Source organism: Ammospiza nelsoni, chromosome 12, assembly GCF_027579445.1.
Source record: "Ammospiza nelsoni isolate bAmmNel1 chromosome 12, bAmmNel1.pri, whole genome shotgun sequence".
Classification (NCBI taxonomy): Eukaryota; Metazoa; Chordata; class Aves; order Passeriformes; family Passerellidae; genus Ammospiza; species Ammospiza nelsoni.
In genome coordinates, this window is record NC_080644.1 from 15,780,934 (window position 1) to 15,798,978 (window position 18,045).

The 18,045-nt window shown below is 47.2% G+C and overlaps 1 protein-coding gene across 1 annotated transcript in view; it reads left to right on the plus strand.

The window, feature by feature from the left end:
* The window catches only part of LOC132078521 (fer-1-like protein 4), a 37,831-nt gene extending 21,516 nt beyond the window's left edge, over positions 1-16,315 (plus strand). Inside the window, 18 exon segments of the mRNA XM_059480729.1 lie at positions 71-232; positions 567-726; positions 1,508-1,611; positions 2,009-2,140; positions 2,726-2,774; positions 3,957-4,063; positions 4,417-4,548; positions 5,261-5,371; positions 5,813-5,940; positions 6,395-6,565; positions 7,337-7,491; positions 9,397-9,575; positions 10,544-10,629; positions 11,583-11,681; positions 11,947-12,188; positions 14,077-14,348; positions 15,106-15,206; positions 15,740-16,315. Coding sequence (XP_059336712.1) covers positions 71-232; positions 567-726; positions 1,508-1,611; positions 2,009-2,140; positions 2,726-2,774; positions 3,957-4,063; positions 4,417-4,548; positions 5,261-5,371; positions 5,813-5,940; positions 6,395-6,565; positions 7,337-7,491; positions 9,397-9,575; positions 10,544-10,629; positions 11,583-11,681; positions 11,947-12,188; positions 14,077-14,348; positions 15,106-15,206; positions 15,740-15,920 — 2,571 coding nt within the window. The 3' untranslated portion in view covers positions 15,921-16,315.
* Positions 16,316-18,045: the final 1,730 nt, after the last annotated feature.

Genomic DNA, 18,045 nt, shown 5'->3' on the forward strand with positions numbered 1-18,045 from the left:
GTGGGGGGTAGTAGCATGGGCAGTGCCATGGCTGGCATGTCTCGGACAGCAGCTTCATGTTGTGCTTCAGATCCTGTTCTGGGGCCTGAGGGACCTGAAGAGAGTGAACTTGTTCGAGGTGGATGAGCCTCAGGTGATCATTGAATGTGCTGGCAAGAAGGTGGAGTCAGAGGTTATTGCATCCTACAAAGAGAACCCCAACTTCACTGAGCTGGTCAAATACATGGATGTGGTGAGTGGGAAGGTGCCATGGTGGATTCCACCATGGCAGGGTACACCATAGCTACTCTGCATCATATCACTGCACGGGACAACACGGAGGGAAACTGCTTCCAGGATTTTGCTCTCCCATGACCACATGGTTCAGCTGCAGAACAAAACCTTTGTGAAATTGCTCACCAAGAACTGTCTTAGCCATGGCCTGTCACTGTAAGGCTTTGATTTTTGGGCATAGCTGCAAGGTGCCAGCAGGCTTCTCCTTATGTGATAGGGCTGCCATAGTTTGACAGCTCAACACAGATTGATCACCTTTACTCCTGTGAACCCCATGCATAATTCTTTTGCAGGAGCTCCCAGAGCAGGTGTACCTGCACCCTCCCCTCATCATCTTTGTGGTGGAAAAGCGTGCATTTGGGCGCACTGTGCTTGTGGGTAGCCATGTTGTGTCCAATGTGATGAAATTCTCTCCCAGAGAGTTGGAGGAGGAACCAGAGGATGTGCCCAAGGGTAAGCTACTTGGAGAGGTTCTCACAGGGACGACAGGCAGGTTTTGCCAGTGGCAAAGATCCCTGGCTCTTCCACTTTCTCTTAGAAAAATGATTTCTTGCAGCAGAATCCTCTCCCTGCAATCACAAGGTCATAGAATCACAGAATAGCTTGGGTTGGAAGGGAGCTTAAAGATCATTTTGTTCTACCTTCTGCCATGATTATGGACACTTTCCACTAGACCAGATTGCTCAAGCCCTGTCCAACCTGGCCTCGAACATTTCCAGGAATGGGGCAGCCACAGCTTCTCTGGGGAACCTGTGCCAGCGCCTCACCACCCTCACAGGGAAGAATTTGCTCAATGAGACCTTCATCTTTAGGGAGCTGGTCCACTAGGACCAAGGATTGAAAAGTTTTCAGTTCTCTCATGTTGTCAGGTCAAAGTCTGTTCATTGGGTAATAACTTAGCTAAACAGCTCTATGATAGCAATAGCCAGCACTCCTGATCTGGAAGCATGAAGAAGAAGCCAAAGATTGATCCATCTGTGGCTATTTCTGAGTAGGGAAGGTATATCTCATAATTATGAATTCCTGGGAGTCAGCAACAAGCATATTGATGATGGTGGTTAATCTCAGTACTGTAGTTGGATTTCCAGCAGTATTTTTTCAGGGTCTGATTTAAAAAGCTCTGAAATCAATCAGATTAGTGTTTTAACAAGGAGGATTTTCCTATGGCTGAAAGTAAGAAGTAGTGGGCAGAAATAAATGCATGGAAACATTAAGTTTTTTATTTTCATCTCAGCTTGCAATGTCTCATCTCACCGTCTTCCATCTCAGACTGTGGTAAACATTGGACTGGCAGCTGGTGACCCAGGTTCCAGCACTCACCCCCTTAGCTTTGTGAAGGTGAGTCATATGTTTGGTCCAACAAATTTTGAAGTTTGTAAAGCCAAACTGTAGATTACAAACAACAACAACAACAAAAAAAGTTCAGAAATTCAGTGTTAGGTTTCATCCACCAGGTCTTTTTCTGGACTGAAATTCTCCTCTCTCCTGCCTGCTCATTGGCAGTATAATGTGCTGGGGCTCTGGCACAGGGACATTAAAGAGGTCTGCCCTATGCCTTGAGAATGGCTTCTTTTGTAGCAAAGAACAAAGCTGGAGCCACGGGCAGCTTTGCACCTCCTGCGCCGTGCCTGAATGCTGAGACTTTGCCAGAGGCTCCCAGGGCACTGGAGGAGGGCGCATGAGTGTCCTGGATGGTCATTTCTTCCCTCTGAACCCTGTTATCTTTTCTCTCAAGGCTCCTTTGAAGAAAATTCCTATCAATAAGCTTGTAAAGAAGGAAGATGAATATGAAGAGGAAAAACCAGAACTGGAAGAACTGGATTGGTGGTCCAAGTACTATGCGTCCCTGAAAGAACTGTATAACCAGGTAATATTTTGTGACAGCTGCCAGCAGAAGGGAAAATAGGCTGCACTGGTCTGATGAAGATATTTTCAACCATATTGAGTGTCACAGGAGCTCTCCTGGCATGGATCTGCAGGAAAATGTGAACTTTAGTGTATCAAGCATATTTAAGGTAGCCAGGTATCAAGCATCTACCAGGTGGGCTGATTTCACTAGGAGGTGGGTATTGAAACATCCCTGAGGCTCGGTGCTCAACTGGTGTGAGAATGAGGCAGCTTCTGTCAAGGGACTTCTGAAAATGTGAGGTTGCTGACTTGAACAGGGACTTTCATACTGCTTACTCTGTCCTGGTTATGTACTAGTATGTGTTATGGGAGCAGGTCTGCTCCAAATTTCCTTCCTTGCACTGTCAACTTAAATTCCAATCAAAAGAAGCTAGAAGGAGGATCTGGGGAGAAGAAAAAAGTCTTTAAGACACTCGTTGAATGCCATCCTGCAATGATTTCAGCTATGTCTTACTTACTCTGCCAGCAGGAAAATGTCAGTGTTGTGTGCTTGGAAGGTGAAACTTTTTCTGTCAGAGATCTGAGGTGACTGTGTGTGTTTCAGGCATGCAGTGATGAGGAAGATGCTGAGAATGATGACCTGAATTGTGCAGGTGAGCTCTCTAGCAATACCTCACTCTTTAGTGGAGAGAACCAAGAGTTTATACCATCCCAGAGGGTACTGGACTTGTGAGAATAGTGTCTGTGCAGACACCCTTGCAACATTCAGCAACATCAACATAAAAGTGAGCAGAGAGGCCGAAGACATTGAAAAGGGCTATCAGGCTATTTCAAGTTGAAAAAACACCAAACTTTCCTGAAAAAAATTTGGAAAAGTCAGAAAAGTCCTGGAAAATAGTTGAGTCTTGTAAAATGGTGTTAAAGCAAGTGTTTTCCTGTGTGAGAAAAATGAAGAAAAATCATCTGCAGGGATCATGGGATTGTCTAGGTGAGACCAGGAAGCAGTGGTAGGATGGAGAGAGGATGATGGACAGGAAAAACTGTCCAGGATCTGGGAATCACTCTGTGCTTATGGGGTACTCACGTGGGGTGCAGATGAATCAGGTAACAGGAGATACCAGAGGCAATGAACAACAATAACAATCTTTTTATGATCTGAGAATAGTGTTACAGCTGTAGGTTCAGGTTTGCAGAGGTGTAAGCAGTGACTCATATGGCTCTGGCCTGGGAAAGTGCAAAGTATAAAAATTATGTAAATCATCACAATTTAAGGAGAGACTTTGAGGGTACCTGCATCCCATTAGCGCTTGAGGGATCTGGAGCCTTGGGAAATGAGACAAGCACACACCCACTCTGTCCTTGGTTTGGTGGTGCCCCTGAGAAAGGTCTAGACATGGTCTCTTTCAGCTGGCTGTGCCAAAAGTGGCAGTGATGCTTCAGTTAGCCACCCAAACTACCAGGCCAGCAAATAAGCTCTCATCCAAAGAGGAGGGTGGACTCTCCTCTGTGCCTTCCCTGACAGCACCTGTAAGATGGCCCAACCACCTTCCTTCATTTGGTTTCTGCCCAATTCCTGTCTAAATGGTGGCCATCCAGACAAATAGGCAGGTAGGTCTGTGCTAATTTTTGTCCCCCCACCCATCCAGCCATGCTGTGCTGGGAAACTGGAGATGCTGGAAAGACACCTGTTACAAATAGCAATAGTTCCAGTTGCTGTGACAGAGGCCAAAACCCTGGGTGAAAGCAGAAACTGTGGCTGGGGTGACTTCATGTAGAGACACTTGATATGATGGGCAAAATCAGAGTGTTTCCTAATCTCTTACCATCATTTCTAGATGGAGGGAATTTAAATGCATCTTTCATTGACATGGAAGCAGAGGATGAGGCAGTGATTGAAACTGAACCTGCTCAACCGAAGAGGAAGCTCATTGCCACCCTTCAGGTGATAATTGGGGTGACCTAGTCACTTTCAGCCCTGGGCCTTCGTCCATGTCTTCCTCACCTTCCTGCAGTGGAAATTATGCTGGGAGGAGAACCTGCAGTGTGTGCTGAGGACACACCATTGCTTGCCTTTGATGCAGCTAGTAACACCTTGGAGCCAAGCTGAGATGTGCAACCACATCTAAGGCTGGCCCTAGGGACATGCAGGAAAATCATTAACATCCTGCCCTGAGTAATACAGAAGTAAGGTAGGACTAGGTGAAATGATTGAAACAGAGAAAGGATGGTCTTTCTGACTCTCCTTCCCTTTGAGATGGCAAGAAAAGGCTCACAATAACTTTCTACTTATTTCAGATCTACAACTCTGAGCTGGAACATGAGTTTGGTAATTTTGAAGACTTGTTGTGTATTTTCCCCCTTCATCATGGCAAAGCAAATGAAGATGAAGATGGAAATGAAGATGAACACTATGTGGGGAAGTACAAGGTACTGTTTCATTTGGATGACATTTGTGCTGCTTGTGGAAGAAGATCCTTATAATCTGTATTTCAGGGCAAGCCAACACCAGTAAAACCTTGCAGAATGCATGGGTGTGCAGTTTGGGCTGCAGCACGGCCAGGGTATTGTTAGTGCCTGTTGAAGCAATTGTACTTTGGTCCTACTGTTTTTATCTTATAAATCCATCCAATTTAGGTTTTTTAACTGCTACAAGGAGAAAGTATGAAGCATAAAGGACTCACTCTGGTTGCAGCCTCTGGGTCTATTCAATATGCATATAAGTACTATATAAGTAAGTTTCACTGGTTTTAAGGTTAGGAAAACTTATTTAAAAGAGGTGTCATCCTCCCATCCAGGAGCTCTTGAAGACTCTAAAATATCAACTACAGAAATTGTAGCTGTCGCTAGAAAACGTTTGGTGTCCTCTGTCTTTGGCAATCCAAAGTGCCTAGAGATGCTCATATCTGACATTGGCAGAGGCATGACAGCCTGCAGCCTAAATTGCAAGCAGGAATTGCCTGCACCATGTGGACATGATTTGACCTTTGGAAAACACTGTCCCCATGGCCATAGGGTGTCTGTGGTCTGCATGGGGGAAATGGCTCTGATTTTCTAGTTAGCAGGTGAAGCTGGTGGCTCCAATCCTTTCTGAGATATTCCCATGTATATCCAACTGTTCCTTGAAAAGTGTTTTCTGCAGGGCTCCTTCTATGTCTACCCCAGTGAGGAAACTGTTACAGAGCCCAAGGTCTCCCACGGCATTCCAAGGAATAGACCCATCAAGGTTCTTGTAAGAGTTTACATTGTTAAGGTAAGTCTCTGGGGGAGGTGACAGTAATGCTTGGCGGTCTCTCCCCTCCCTGTGGACCTTCTGCCCTTCTCTGCTCAGTAAATGTGAGCAGTGGCGCTTGTGAAAAATGTGATGCTGGCTTGAAGCCTCTGCCAGTGGAAGGCACCTACCTCCTGTCCATGGAGAGTCTTCCATGCTTTGTAGCTTGAGGATGGGCAGATGGGTATTTCTTGGCTCCTCACATCTGCCTTGAGATCATGAGCAAGTAGGTGGGTCCACAGCTGAAGATATTAATGGCTTGTAGAGTGAGGATTTGTGTGGGATCAAGTGCCTGTTTCACTGCTGGGGTGGTTGCTGGAGGGACCTGACCAAGTGGGCTTGGGTGGTTTCAGGCTGGTGCAGTGTTCCTTTTCCAGGTTGCCCTCCACAGCTTTGTATAGCAGTATCTCTTATATATTCCAGGCCACAAATCTCTCTCCAGCAGACCCCAATGGCAAAGCAGACCCCTATGTGGTGGTGACTGTGGGGAAGCAGCAGAAAGACACTAAGGAGCGATACATTCCAAAGAAGCTCAATCCTGTGTTTGGAGAGTATGCAAGAAGGTTTCATCTAGTGGGTTTAATAAGAACAGTGCAAATCTGGGGCTTGAAATGTGGTTCAGCATATAAGGTCTTCTGTTCCTTTCTGATGGAGAATCTTGTGCTTTTACACAAAGCCCTTGGGCATGTCTCTTGCCTCCAGCTAACTCAGGAGCCATCATGCTTTGGGTTAGGAGGCGAGTACACCCAAGGATTTGATTTAAAATTGGAAGCCAAGCATTCCCTAACTCCAGACCCTCTATCCAAGCCATACACTCCTGGAAAAGGAATTCCTTTGAGCATGCCCACCGAAAATGTCACATACTGAATTTAGAGAGAATCAAAGTTTATCAGAGGCCTTTAAGTTGTCAAATACCGTTCTTAAATATATAGGATTATCAAAGCAGAGCATGTGTTTAATTTCCATCCTCTGCTAATTGTGCTTTCCCTGTTTGATTCTGTCCAGAGTTGTGGAGCTGACAGTCTCCTTTCCCATGGAATCAGAACTCACTGTGGCAATATTTGATCATGATTTGGTTGGATCTGATGATCTGACTGGGGAGACCAAGACTGACTTGGAGAATCGATTCTACAGCAAGCACAGGGCCAACTGTGGAGTGGCTACACAGTATGACTTGTAGGTACCAATGTGACACATGAGGGCCATAGACATTCTTCTCACCTGCCACATGTGCGTAATAGAGCTCCTCCTGTTGTGTGAGACAGAATATTCATTTGCAGGTGCTCATTTGCAGATTCGCTACAAGTTACATGGATAACTCTATCTCTTTAGACCCCTACCATCTTCCTGTGATAACTCTAATTCTTACTGCAATCTAATATACCTTGCATAAAATAGCAAAAAAAACCTTTTCTATTCCTTACACATTGGTGTTCTGTGAGAAAAGTGCTTGCTTGACTCCGACCTCTTTCGGAAAGTACAGCAGTTTCTCTGGCAGCATTTTGTAAGCAGCAACACTCAGGACATCTGATTTTCTTTGGCCTCCTTCCATATGGATTCTCCAGATCTTCAGCCAAATTTCTGCAAATTTCTCCTCTCCTACCCTGCTATTGAAAAATTAGCTGTGGAAATGGAGCTAAGTACGCAGCACAACTAAAAGTTCTTTCTCACTTAGGAACTGCATCTAGAATTGCTCCTGCTCCTAGCATTGCTTCTGCTGCTCAGAAGCTAATAGTTCTGTGGGGTGCAAGTCCAGCTTGTTTTCTGTCAGGAAAGAATTTGTTTAGCTTTTCATTCATTAAGACTTTTTGTAACCTCTTTAAGCCCAGTGGAAATCTGAGCAGGGTTCTAGTGATATAGCCTATGCTTTGGGAAGGAAGGCTGTTTCACAGCCTAGCAAGGAAACTTAAGTTAAACAATTTCCTGATGTTTTCTTTTTCCATGCAGAAATGGCTACAACATGTGGCGAGACGCTTTTAAACCCACACAAATCTTGGATAGTTTATGCAAGAAAAACTCAATCCCTGCTGCAGAGTACAGATGGGAGGAGATCAAAGTGGACAATAAAATATTCAAGGTCCCTCCAGAGGCTTTTCCTGAAGGTACATAGGGCTTGTTACACTGGTCCCTTAAGCAGCTGCCTGTGCTCAGCAATGCACGTGCTGCTGGGTGGTCTGCGAGCCCACAATCCTCTCTTCCCTGAGGTGTCCAGGCTGGCTTCCCCCTAGGTGCCCTGCATGGCCCAGGTTTTCGGGTTACTGTGAGGTGCATCCTTGGTTCAGTGCCCTTGTTTCAGTGGACATTGTTGCACTGGGAGAAGATGTGATCCAGGCCATTAGATAACTAAGTGGCTTCCGTGTCAGTGGGTGGAACAAAGTAAACCTACTTTCACAGCAGTGCTGGTCATGGAGGTTTGCTGTATGCCAACTTATTCTGGTGGCTGGCACTATCACAAAGCTGTACCTTCATCTGCTTATGATCACTATCAGCAAGATAATGAAGTCCTCTTTGGGGTTATGTGTGTTTTGCAGTTTTTTGGGTTGTGGATTTTTTTTGTTTTTGGTTGGTTGGGTTTTTTTGTGGTGATATTTTTTGTTTGTTTTTTCTTTAATGTTTTTTGGTTTGTTCGTAGGTGTTGTTTTGTTTTGTTTTGGGCGTGTTTTGGGGTTGGGGGGGAGGGGAAAGGGAATGTTTTTTCAGTCTTCTTCCCTGTTTCTAGCTGGCTTTGTCCAGGAATGCTCTGTGCTTCCAGTGGCTTCAGGTGCCTTGAGTGATTCCACATTGCCTCTCTCTACTGTTGATCTCCACCTTGTGGGCAGCTTCTGCTTCTCATTTGCTGTTTTCTTTCCCTCTACCTGGCATTACAAGGGAGGGACCAGGGCCAGGGCCACAGATGTCCAAGAACACACTAACCTTTCACAGTGTCTACCAGCAGTGATGGAGATCTTCCCTCACCAAAGGCCAGACCCTGCTGCTGCCAACACCTGTGCAATTGAGTCCAACCTTGAGGAAAGACTAGAGCAGATGTGGCCCACATGTGGATGGCTGAGTACTGCAAGGCAATGCTATGTAGCTTGTAGGAAGGATGATCCCTGGCCTTACCTGTTCAGAGTGAGGACACCTACAGTATGGACAACTTTACTTTCTCCTTGTTTCAGTGAAACTGTTCCTCAGTTTTCTGGTCGTTCCTATGACTTATGCAAAGAATGGAAAAGAAATCCTACTCAGGAGAGGGCAAGGAGCCTCCAGAAGCCACTCCTCCTTTTTTTCAGATCACTGGGTAGCTGGGGAGGGAGAAACAAGGTGCTCTCCTGGTGTTCCCTGACAGCTGGTTCTTGTTCCAACACAGCTGCAACTGGTGTCCTGTGAACCTCTGCTGTACTTGAACACTGCTTGAAATGGTTTAGGTCTCAGACTGCTATCCAAGGGGCAGTGGTGCTCCATAAACCCAGGAGTGAGTGGGTCATTATGCCCTCATCTGTTGGCTCTGGTTTATCTCCCACCAGCAAGATTTGGTCTTGAAGTGCCATTTGGCTTTGCTGTGCCAAAGGAGTCAACTACTAATTGTGTTCATTAATGGAGAGCACAGCTGCATGTCTTGAGACTGGCAAGTAATGCTTTCCAGTAGCACTTCTCTGGCAAAAATTCATCCATGGATCTGTTGGCACTACCACAGAGATGTGGGGACTTAAACTGCCCCAGAAGATCACGTCCTCCTCAATGTTCATTGGATCTTTTTCCCAGGGCCAGAGTAAATTAGTTTTTGCCCTTTCCACTGCATTTCTCTTAGCTTGTTTTTTTCCTGCTTGCCATTTCTGTCATCACTGCATCATACCGAACTCACTCCCTTCATCTTTGCCCTCCTGCTTCTCCCCATTTGTTTTTCTGAAGAGGTGCTTTTTTGCCCAGTCCATCATCTCCTGTTGCTTGTGCTAGTGACTGATGTCCTGACATGACTCTTGCTGACCAGAAGCCCTAATTTTCTCCCTGGCTGTGTCCTGCTGCAGAGGCTTCTGTGAGGAACAAGAGAGGAGTGGCAGATGAGAACTTGTCGCTGGATGTTGAACATAAGGCTCTGTATGTCCTGCAGCACTGGGAAGAGATGCCAGGATATGGGTACAAGCTAGTACCAGAGCATGTGGAAATCCGGTCTTTGTACAACCCGGAGAACCCCGGGCTTGTGAAGGTGAGATGTGTTTCCGTGCTAAACCTCAACATTGTTTCGGGGAAGGACCTTCTGGACAACTGGTTTCTAGTCAGCTGTCCGGTCGCCTGTGAATCTTACATATTGTCCCCTTCCTAGGTGGGTGACTGGAGTTATGTCTGTGGATGGCTGGTCCAGCTACAAAGTGAGGACATTGGCCATGGTTGTCCTTTGCTTACACCTACCCTCTGACCTCTCATGATGCTTCTGAATACCCTTTCCTCAAGGAAATTCTGTCCATTGATGTTGTGTTCACAGTGTTGGTGACCCAGAGTTCTTCCTGTCTCCACAGGTCATTTAGCACTGGCTCTGATGAGGATACTGTGTGGGTGGCAATAGATGTGCTCTGCTTTTGAGCCTTGCCACCATGCACCCCCATGGCTGATGGTATCCTTGCCTATACCTGCCTCCTCTGCATTGTCCCTTATCACTGCTGTTTTGCAATAACCTTGTTCTCTGCCCTTGGCTTCTCCATCCTTAGTTTTGTGCAATGCAGCCATCTGAACTCACCATTTTAATGTCCTGCACTGAAATATCCTGTTCTCTTGGGTACTGGAGGTTTGAACAAAGCAGAGTCCTGCAGTCATGCTGGCTTTCTTTGGCATTGGAAATGCATGAGTCAGATCTATCACTTCTTAGTTTTGTTGGTTTTGCTTAAGCATTGCATTACCATATGCTCCTTATTAAGACAGAGGGATATGTTTACCTCTGAAATGGATTCAGTATAGGTGAAGTGGTTTTTCTTGGAGCAGAAATAAGCAATCTTTCATAGCCTTAATTTTTTTCCCTGTGTAAAATTGAATCTCATGTCACTCTCAAGTGCTGGGAATGGAGAGAACCAAGCAGGGGCTTTCTGATGAGAACTTTCCTCGCAGGATCAAGCCTTTGCTCCTTGAAGAGCTGGAGAGTGGTCTGTCTCTTGAAGTGTCTTTGCTCTCTTCTCTCGTCAGGGCTCCTTGCACATGTGGATCGACATGTTTCCAAATGATGTCCCTGCACCACCGCCTGTCAACATCAAACCACGACAGCCTGTCAGGTAGCACCTGTGGGGGTAGGCCTGGGGCTGGTGGGCTGCAAGGAGGGTCAATGTCCCTTGCCATGGCTGGTGGGATGTGCCACAGGGCACTGGCTGAGGGTCAGTGCTAGTGTGGCATGTAGACCTCTTTCCTCCAATTCTGACCACAGGATGCTCTCTTGAGTGTATCATGTTGGGCCCTAAGAGCTTCAGCTACACAAAGGTTTGGGGAAGGGCAGGTCAATGTCTCTATGGCAGGACATAAAGGTAATAGAAACCCAGGCCAGAGCTACTCAGCAAACTCTATTCTGGCTAGTGGACAGATGTCCTTAGGAGTCTGGAGAAATGGAGTTGAAGGATGAAATCTGCTGTTTTCAAGGATCTAATGGTACTTTTGAGATGGAGGATCCAGGTTATTCTCTGACGTTCACCTGAAAGGACAAGAGATAATAAACATGAATTTCAGCAAGGGAAACTCTAGCTGACTATAGGGAAAATGTTTTCCCAGTGAGAGTGAAGCTACACTGGAATAGGGACAGATTGACTCAGATATGCTGGGATGTCCATCCTTGGTGATATTAAAAACTGATGCAGACAAGGTCCTGCACAATTGACCTACTATGAAGCTAGAGCAAGAGCTTGGAGCAGAGACTGCAGAGATCCCTTCTTGCCTAAGCTTTTCTGTACTCCTCTGGCTTAGCAGAGCAGGGTGGATTTCCCATGCAACAGGGATTTGGTTTGCAAAATCTACCTGTATTGACTGTGGGTGTTTGTCTTGTAGGGTTGTAGTGTCCAGAAAGGGTTTTATGCCTGGCAGTGAGATTGCAGAGCTGTGCTTGGCGGGAGGAGCGGGGGGAACCACACTGCTGGGAATTTTCAAGTCCTGCAGCTCTGGCGTTGTGCTCAGGGCTTGATCTGCCCTCCCATGCACCAGGGACAAGGACATGAATCTCACCTCTGTGTCCTTCCCACAGCTATGAGCTCCGTGTGATTATCTGGAACACGGATAATGTGATCCTTGATGATGTCAACCCAGTAACAGGAGAGCCTTCCAGCGACATCTACGTGAAAAGGTCTGGTGGGAATGACTGGGAGGCCAGAGCTTGGCTGCCCTGCTCCCTGCCCTGGCCCACATGCTCACTTGCCTCCTCTGAACCTCTGGTGTGAGACGCCTACTCCAGTTCTCTTCATGGGCTGCTCTAGCCCCAGAGATGTTGTCCAGGTGTTGCTCTGGTTTGGCCCTTTCCTGCTACTCCATGGTGTTCAGTGCTTCGATCCTCCTGCTCTGCCTCTCAGGCTGGCTGACAAGGGTAGAGGATAACTGAGTTTCTCCTGCAGCTGGATAAAAGGTCTTGACCATGACAAGCAGGAGACAGATGTTCACTTTAACTCCTTGACTGGGGAAGGCAATTTCAACTGGAGGTTCATCTTCCGCTTCAATTATCTCCCAACTGAGAAGGAGATCACCTACAAGAAAAAGGACTCTGTCTTCTCCATGGAGGAATCAGAGTTTCGGGAACCGGCTGTTCTGGTCCTCCAGGTCTGGGATTATGACAGGATTTCAGCTAATGACTTTCTAGGTATGGTGTTACCTGCTGGAAGTGGGGTGACCTGTCCCTTACCTTGCTGGAGCATTTCCCTGGGGTTCAGCTCTCTGAGAAGGGACCCTAGGACCATCAGATCAAACTCTTCAGCTCAGCAGTCATCTGGGCTGGTTTTTCACACCTGAGCTACAGACAAAGCCTGGAGATAGGCACCTCCCCTACACAGACATGCAGTGCTTACATGCTTGTCCCAGGGCCCTGGTGTATTTATTCAGGGCTTGTCACATCACAGGACTCCCAGGTTCTGCTTCCTCACAACCTTTCCAATAAATGTGCTTGTTTTCTGTGCTCTTAGATATGCAGATCTCAAAGTCTGGGCTTAAGAACACTTTTCCCAGGACCTTATGTTGTGGGAACAGGGACAACCAGTGTAAGACTAGACAACCTTTGTGAGACTATTGTCACTTGAATTGCTGGGACCTCAGAGCTCCCTGGATGCCCCTGAAACTTCCCAGTAATAAAACCTCCTGAGCTGGGCATGCAGCAAGGCCCAGTGCCAAAACAGAGCTAGTGGTGATTCCCCACATATTATGCTAGCAAGTACTGCTGATTGTCTCCCACTTCTGCTGTCATCCCCAAGATTATAGCACTCTGTTCAGTTGTTCCTCCCTTCTTCAAATGTTAACCTCCCTACTAAAAAGCAGCGCCTTTCCCCAACTATCTCCTGGGCATGTTTGAACTCTCCTTATACTTCACCTTTCATAGTGTATTTAAGAGGCTTTACTGCTAGAGGCACTTCCAGTGGTTCAGCCATGAAAAACTGAGGCACTGAAGAAAGAATTTACAATTCCAATGATTTCTGGCATGTATGATCTCAGGACCTTCTAGACAGTAAGAGGCTTCTGCAGGGTTTACTGCAATCTCCTGCCCTGGCTGTAGGTCATTTTCTGGGTGGACATTTTCTGGGTGGGTTTTGATTATCTCCAAGGATGGATTGCTAGCATGCTTCTGGAGCCCTTTTCCTGGCTGCACCTTTTTCACAATTCTCAGGTTTTTTACTTCCAGCATTTTGTGTCTGTTGCCTTAGGTGCTTTCATTATCGATTTCTGAGAAGAATCTAGCTCCATCTGCTCTGTAGCTTCCTCTAGGCTGTGAGGGATGCAGTAAGACCACCCTCTTGACCTCTCTTCTCTGAACTGAACATATAAGTGTCTCTCACCCCTCTTGCTGCGGCACCTACTACATACTTGACTATCTCAGCCAATAAAAACTATTTAGTTGACACCTTTCTTGTATTAGGGGTCCAAAACTGGACACAGTATCCAGATGCAGTCTCACTTGGAAATGAGCAGGGAACACTCACATCCCTTGTCTGCTTTTACCAGTACAGACCAGGATGTGGTAAGATTGTTTTGTTGCAAGGGCTCAGTGCCAGAGTGGGACAGGAACTCATTCTGAGCAGGACAGAGGCACAAGACCAAACAGGGAGATAAACTGAGGCTGTTGCAAATCTATGATAAACTTGAAACACTTAAAGCACTTATAATTTTAAATTGTTATCATTTTATAAGTTTAATTGACATTTCCAGGAATTAGAGAGGAAGATCATCTTAGACATGTGAGGAGAGCAGGGTGGGACATAATAAAAGGGTGAAAATAACTCACCATATGAACATACCAAACAGCCCTTATCAAAAATGAGATGAGACCTGGGGCTTCTGCCTCCCAGTCTCTAACTCCTAAGCTAGTAATTTCTTATGCATAATTTCAGGTTCTCTATCTGTAAATGTGCAGGGTGCTACTAGATAATTGCAGCAGCTGGGACCTGCTTGTGGCAGTTGGGAGCATGGCAGAGACAGCCAAATGTTGTGTGGGGCTGACCTCAAGGTTTTACCATGTGGTCTCCTCTTCCCTGTGCCTGCAGGCTCCATCGAGTTGAAGCTGCATGACATGGTGTGGGCAGCCAAGAGCTCTGAGCATTGCACCATCAAAATGGCCAAGGAGAATGCAACACCTCGATTTTCCATTTTCCGATATAAGCGCATGAGGGGCTGGTGGCCCTTCATCAAACTCAGAGATCAAGAAGATGACGAGAGACACGAAAGAGAGTATAAGAAGAAAACGAAGTGGAGCAGCTCAGTCAGACCAGAGGACATGGAATTCACAGACCCCAGTGGGAACAAGTATTTCCTGACGGTAAGGTGGGGAGCTGGAAACGGTGAGCACAGCCAGTGTTTTTCCTCTGCCTTGATATGGCAGCCTGTCCTACACGCACACAATCTACAAGGGAAGCAGTGGCCCAGCTTTTGCAGGATCCTGAAGACTTCTTCCATCTGCTGCTCATCCAGCACTTTGTCTACCCCTGAGAAACCAGGTGCTGTGGCATGCAGAGGTGTCTGACTTCATGTATTCCTCTGAACTTTCCATAGAGCTCAGCTCCATGAGGGGAGCTGTATTGGTTTAGAAATTTAGTATTCCCACTAAAACACCTCAGACCATGTTCTCCTCACTCACTCCTACTCCAAAGCAAGAGGCATATGGCTCCCCATCAGCCAGTCAGGACAGCAGCAGAAGCTTGTCCTGGGGTCTCTGCCTACCCAAGACAAGCAGGTGCCGACTGACCAGAGACAGACTTGCTCCTGATACCCCTGCTGCTGAACCACTGTGTGTCTCCAAGGGTGAATTTTGCTCAGGGCCACTGTGGGAGGGTAGAGACAAATCAGGTAGTTGGGGAGTTCATTAAAATACAGTTCCTTGTCTGCAAAACAGTTTCTTACCAGGCCACAGTTTCCACTGGCTGTGAAGTAAGACTCTAGCCAACGGAGAAAAAAGCTCTGAGCCATCTGTAAGTGGAACTGGGAGAAAAATACCCAGTTGTGGCAGGATGCGTGGTCATCGGGCTGGTTTGTGAAGCAACACATTCAACTGTGGCTCAGACATATTGTCCCTACAGGGTAAGGTGGAAGCAGAGTTCCAGCTGCTGACTGTGGAGGAGGCTGACAAAAGTCCTGTTGGCTTGGGCCGAAAAGGGCCTGAACCCCTGGAGAAGCCCAAGTGAGTATATGTATTATCACCTTTAGGGTGAACAGACAGTGTCACATTCTCAGCAGCTGTTTGTATGGAAACCAGGAGTATTGGCTTGTCTGGAAGCCAAGAGCAATCTCTGATGTCCTGGGCATTGGGGTCTGCAGGACCAGGACTGCCAGAGTTTCCCAGAGTTCAAGTGAGTCCACAGGACTTGAGGCTGCAGCACCTGACCCAGGATTGATCTAAGGGTGATACTCAAGGCAGCTGTGCCATAACATTGCTAGTACAATGGTCAGATCTGTCTATGTGAAGGGATCCCTTGTGTACAAAGGTGAAGGACAGCTCTGGGGACACTGGGACACTGTTCCAAAGAGTCCCATCCTTTTGTCTCTAGTGTTTCCACAGGCAGTGTGTTTACTGTAGCCCCTGGGCTGATCCTGCCTGAAAGCAGCAGGAAGAGCTAGTGATTCATGAGGGTAGCAGGACACCAAAGAAGAAGGGCTAACGTGATGTTCTGTAGATTGAGCATGTGCTTATATATTCTTCTCTTCCTGTTCTAGTTGGCCCAAAACAACTTTCAACTGGTTTGTGAATCCCATGAAGACCTTTGCGTTTTTTATCTGGAAGCGGTACAAGAGATACATAATTGTGCTGTTTGTTGTCACTGTTCTGACAATCTTCCTGGTTCTTTTGGTCTACACCATGCCTGGATACATCAGCGAGAAGATCATTAATGGATAAATGCTCTTCAGCAGAGAACTATTCAAGGATGGGTGATTGTGGCAGGAGTCAAGATAAGATCAGAAAGCTTGATGAAAACCTGCAGGTGCAGAGACAGCCTAGAGAGACAGAGACCGGCAGAAGTGAGCTTTGTTTTCCTTGTGAATAAAAACTCCTTAGCTACTCTCTCCGATGCTTGCGTTTTTAGCTGCTTTCTGGAGCTGGGGGACAACCTGTTTATTTGTGTGGTACAGGCTGATCCTGGTTCAGCAGTCCTCACTACTGCCCCTTTGCCCTTCCTCCTGAGTAGTACAGCAGCAAGGACTACACTGGGACAACATGGGGTCATGAGCGTGCATCTGTGTTTGGTGTTGGGCTGACGTAAACTAAATGAGAAAATAAATGCATAAATTGTTCTTGGCATGGTTTGTGGTGCACCAGGTTTCCTGTTATCTGCACAGACAAGCCCTGACATGATCTGATCCCAGTGGAGGTATTTCAACCAGGGTTTTGAGAGGATAGATTCCTTCTGAGTAGTGCAGGTGATGCTTAGTGGGACCACAACTTTTCCAAAGAATTTATCTGACTATGCAGTTTTATAGCAAAGGTGCTTGCGTCATGGCCATTTGAATGGGGCAGGAACAGAGTATGTTTTGTGGAGAAAATTGTCTGGGCAGACCCAGGCAGGTAGATGTGAAGCAGGTGAGGACTCTGGCTGGACATGAACCCAGAAGTTAATGTGTGGCAGACATGATGTTCCCCCAGTGAGTCTAGAGTTCAGCCATGGAGTGGGGACCCCAGAATGGCAAAGAGGGAGGCCTCTCTCCCTCTAGGGGACCTTTGGCCTGCAAGGTGGGGGTGAAACAGGCTGCAAAGGGCTCAGGTTATGCAACACCTGCTTGGGGCTACAGCAAAGCTCTGGGCTGTGACAGTGCTGCATCGCTCCCTTTTTTTCTGCAGGGCCTATTTATTTAGTGGGATGTTGCCTTCATAAATAATGCCTGGTCCTCTCTGGTAGTGCCCAGCGAGCCCCAGCAGCGATTGTTCCATGCAAACAAACTCAGTGCGCTCCAGCACATCCAGGGCACACCTCCCTCTTGGCTCTTTCAGCCATGCTCAACCACATTTCCCACCACACCACCTGTTGAAACGCTGGCATGGGTCTCCTTCTCGTAGCAGATAAACCGGGTGGATTTTGGTGTCTTTTTTCTTGTTGGTTCTGCTTTCCCCGAGGTCTGGGCCGGCGCAGTGGCTCCCGCGGCTCCCACAGCTCCTGGCCGACGGACCAAAACGAAGGAGAACAGTTCAGGATAAAATACCGAAAAGCCGCTGGAGGATTCCTGCCGCAGTCTCGCCAGGCCAGGGAAAGGGGGAAAAGGAAACTTGTTGCTTAAGCTAACAAAAAACTCAAGCTAGCTAAACAACAAAGTACCACCTAATCGGCCTGGCACCCAGCAACACTCCGGAGTGAGGCTTGGAACAAAGCCCACGGCTCCCAAGGCTCCCACACCCCGCCCACTGACTCACCTTAAAGTTACAGCAAACTTTTCTGGGCATAAAGCCAAGACACGCAGGCTTCCTGAAAGTACTTAGTTTTATAATTGCTGCTGTGTGCCTGGGATCTGCAGGTGTGTGTCCGTGTGTACAAAGTGAAAGGAGGGTGAGGCGGTGTCTGTTCAGGGTGTGAGTTTGCGAGCCAAGAGGTTCTGTCCTGCCTTTGCTGCTGGCAGCAGAGTGACCTCAGGCCTCTGCCCCAGACCCCTTCAAGCCCAAATGTGACCATGATTCATACCAGCAATTCCCCTTCCTGGTCAGCACCATGGCTGCCCTGATCTCAGTGTGCAGCCAGTGCAGGAGGACTTCAGGTCACCCACCACCTCTGCTTTCATCAGCTGCATGGACCACTGCAAGGCTACTGACAACAGCATGGAGAAGAAGAGCAGGGGTGGAATGCTACAGGGATGCAGCCTAAAGGCATGTGACAGGTTATGGTGGCCAGGGGTGTCAGAGACTGCAGATGGGTCTAAGGCCTGACATATTTGGTCAGCAATTATGCACGCCGACAAAATAATGTAGAAGAAGAACTTATTGTTTGTTGGTAGGACTAACCTTCAGAAATGCAGCCATGTATTGGTCACCTGGTGGG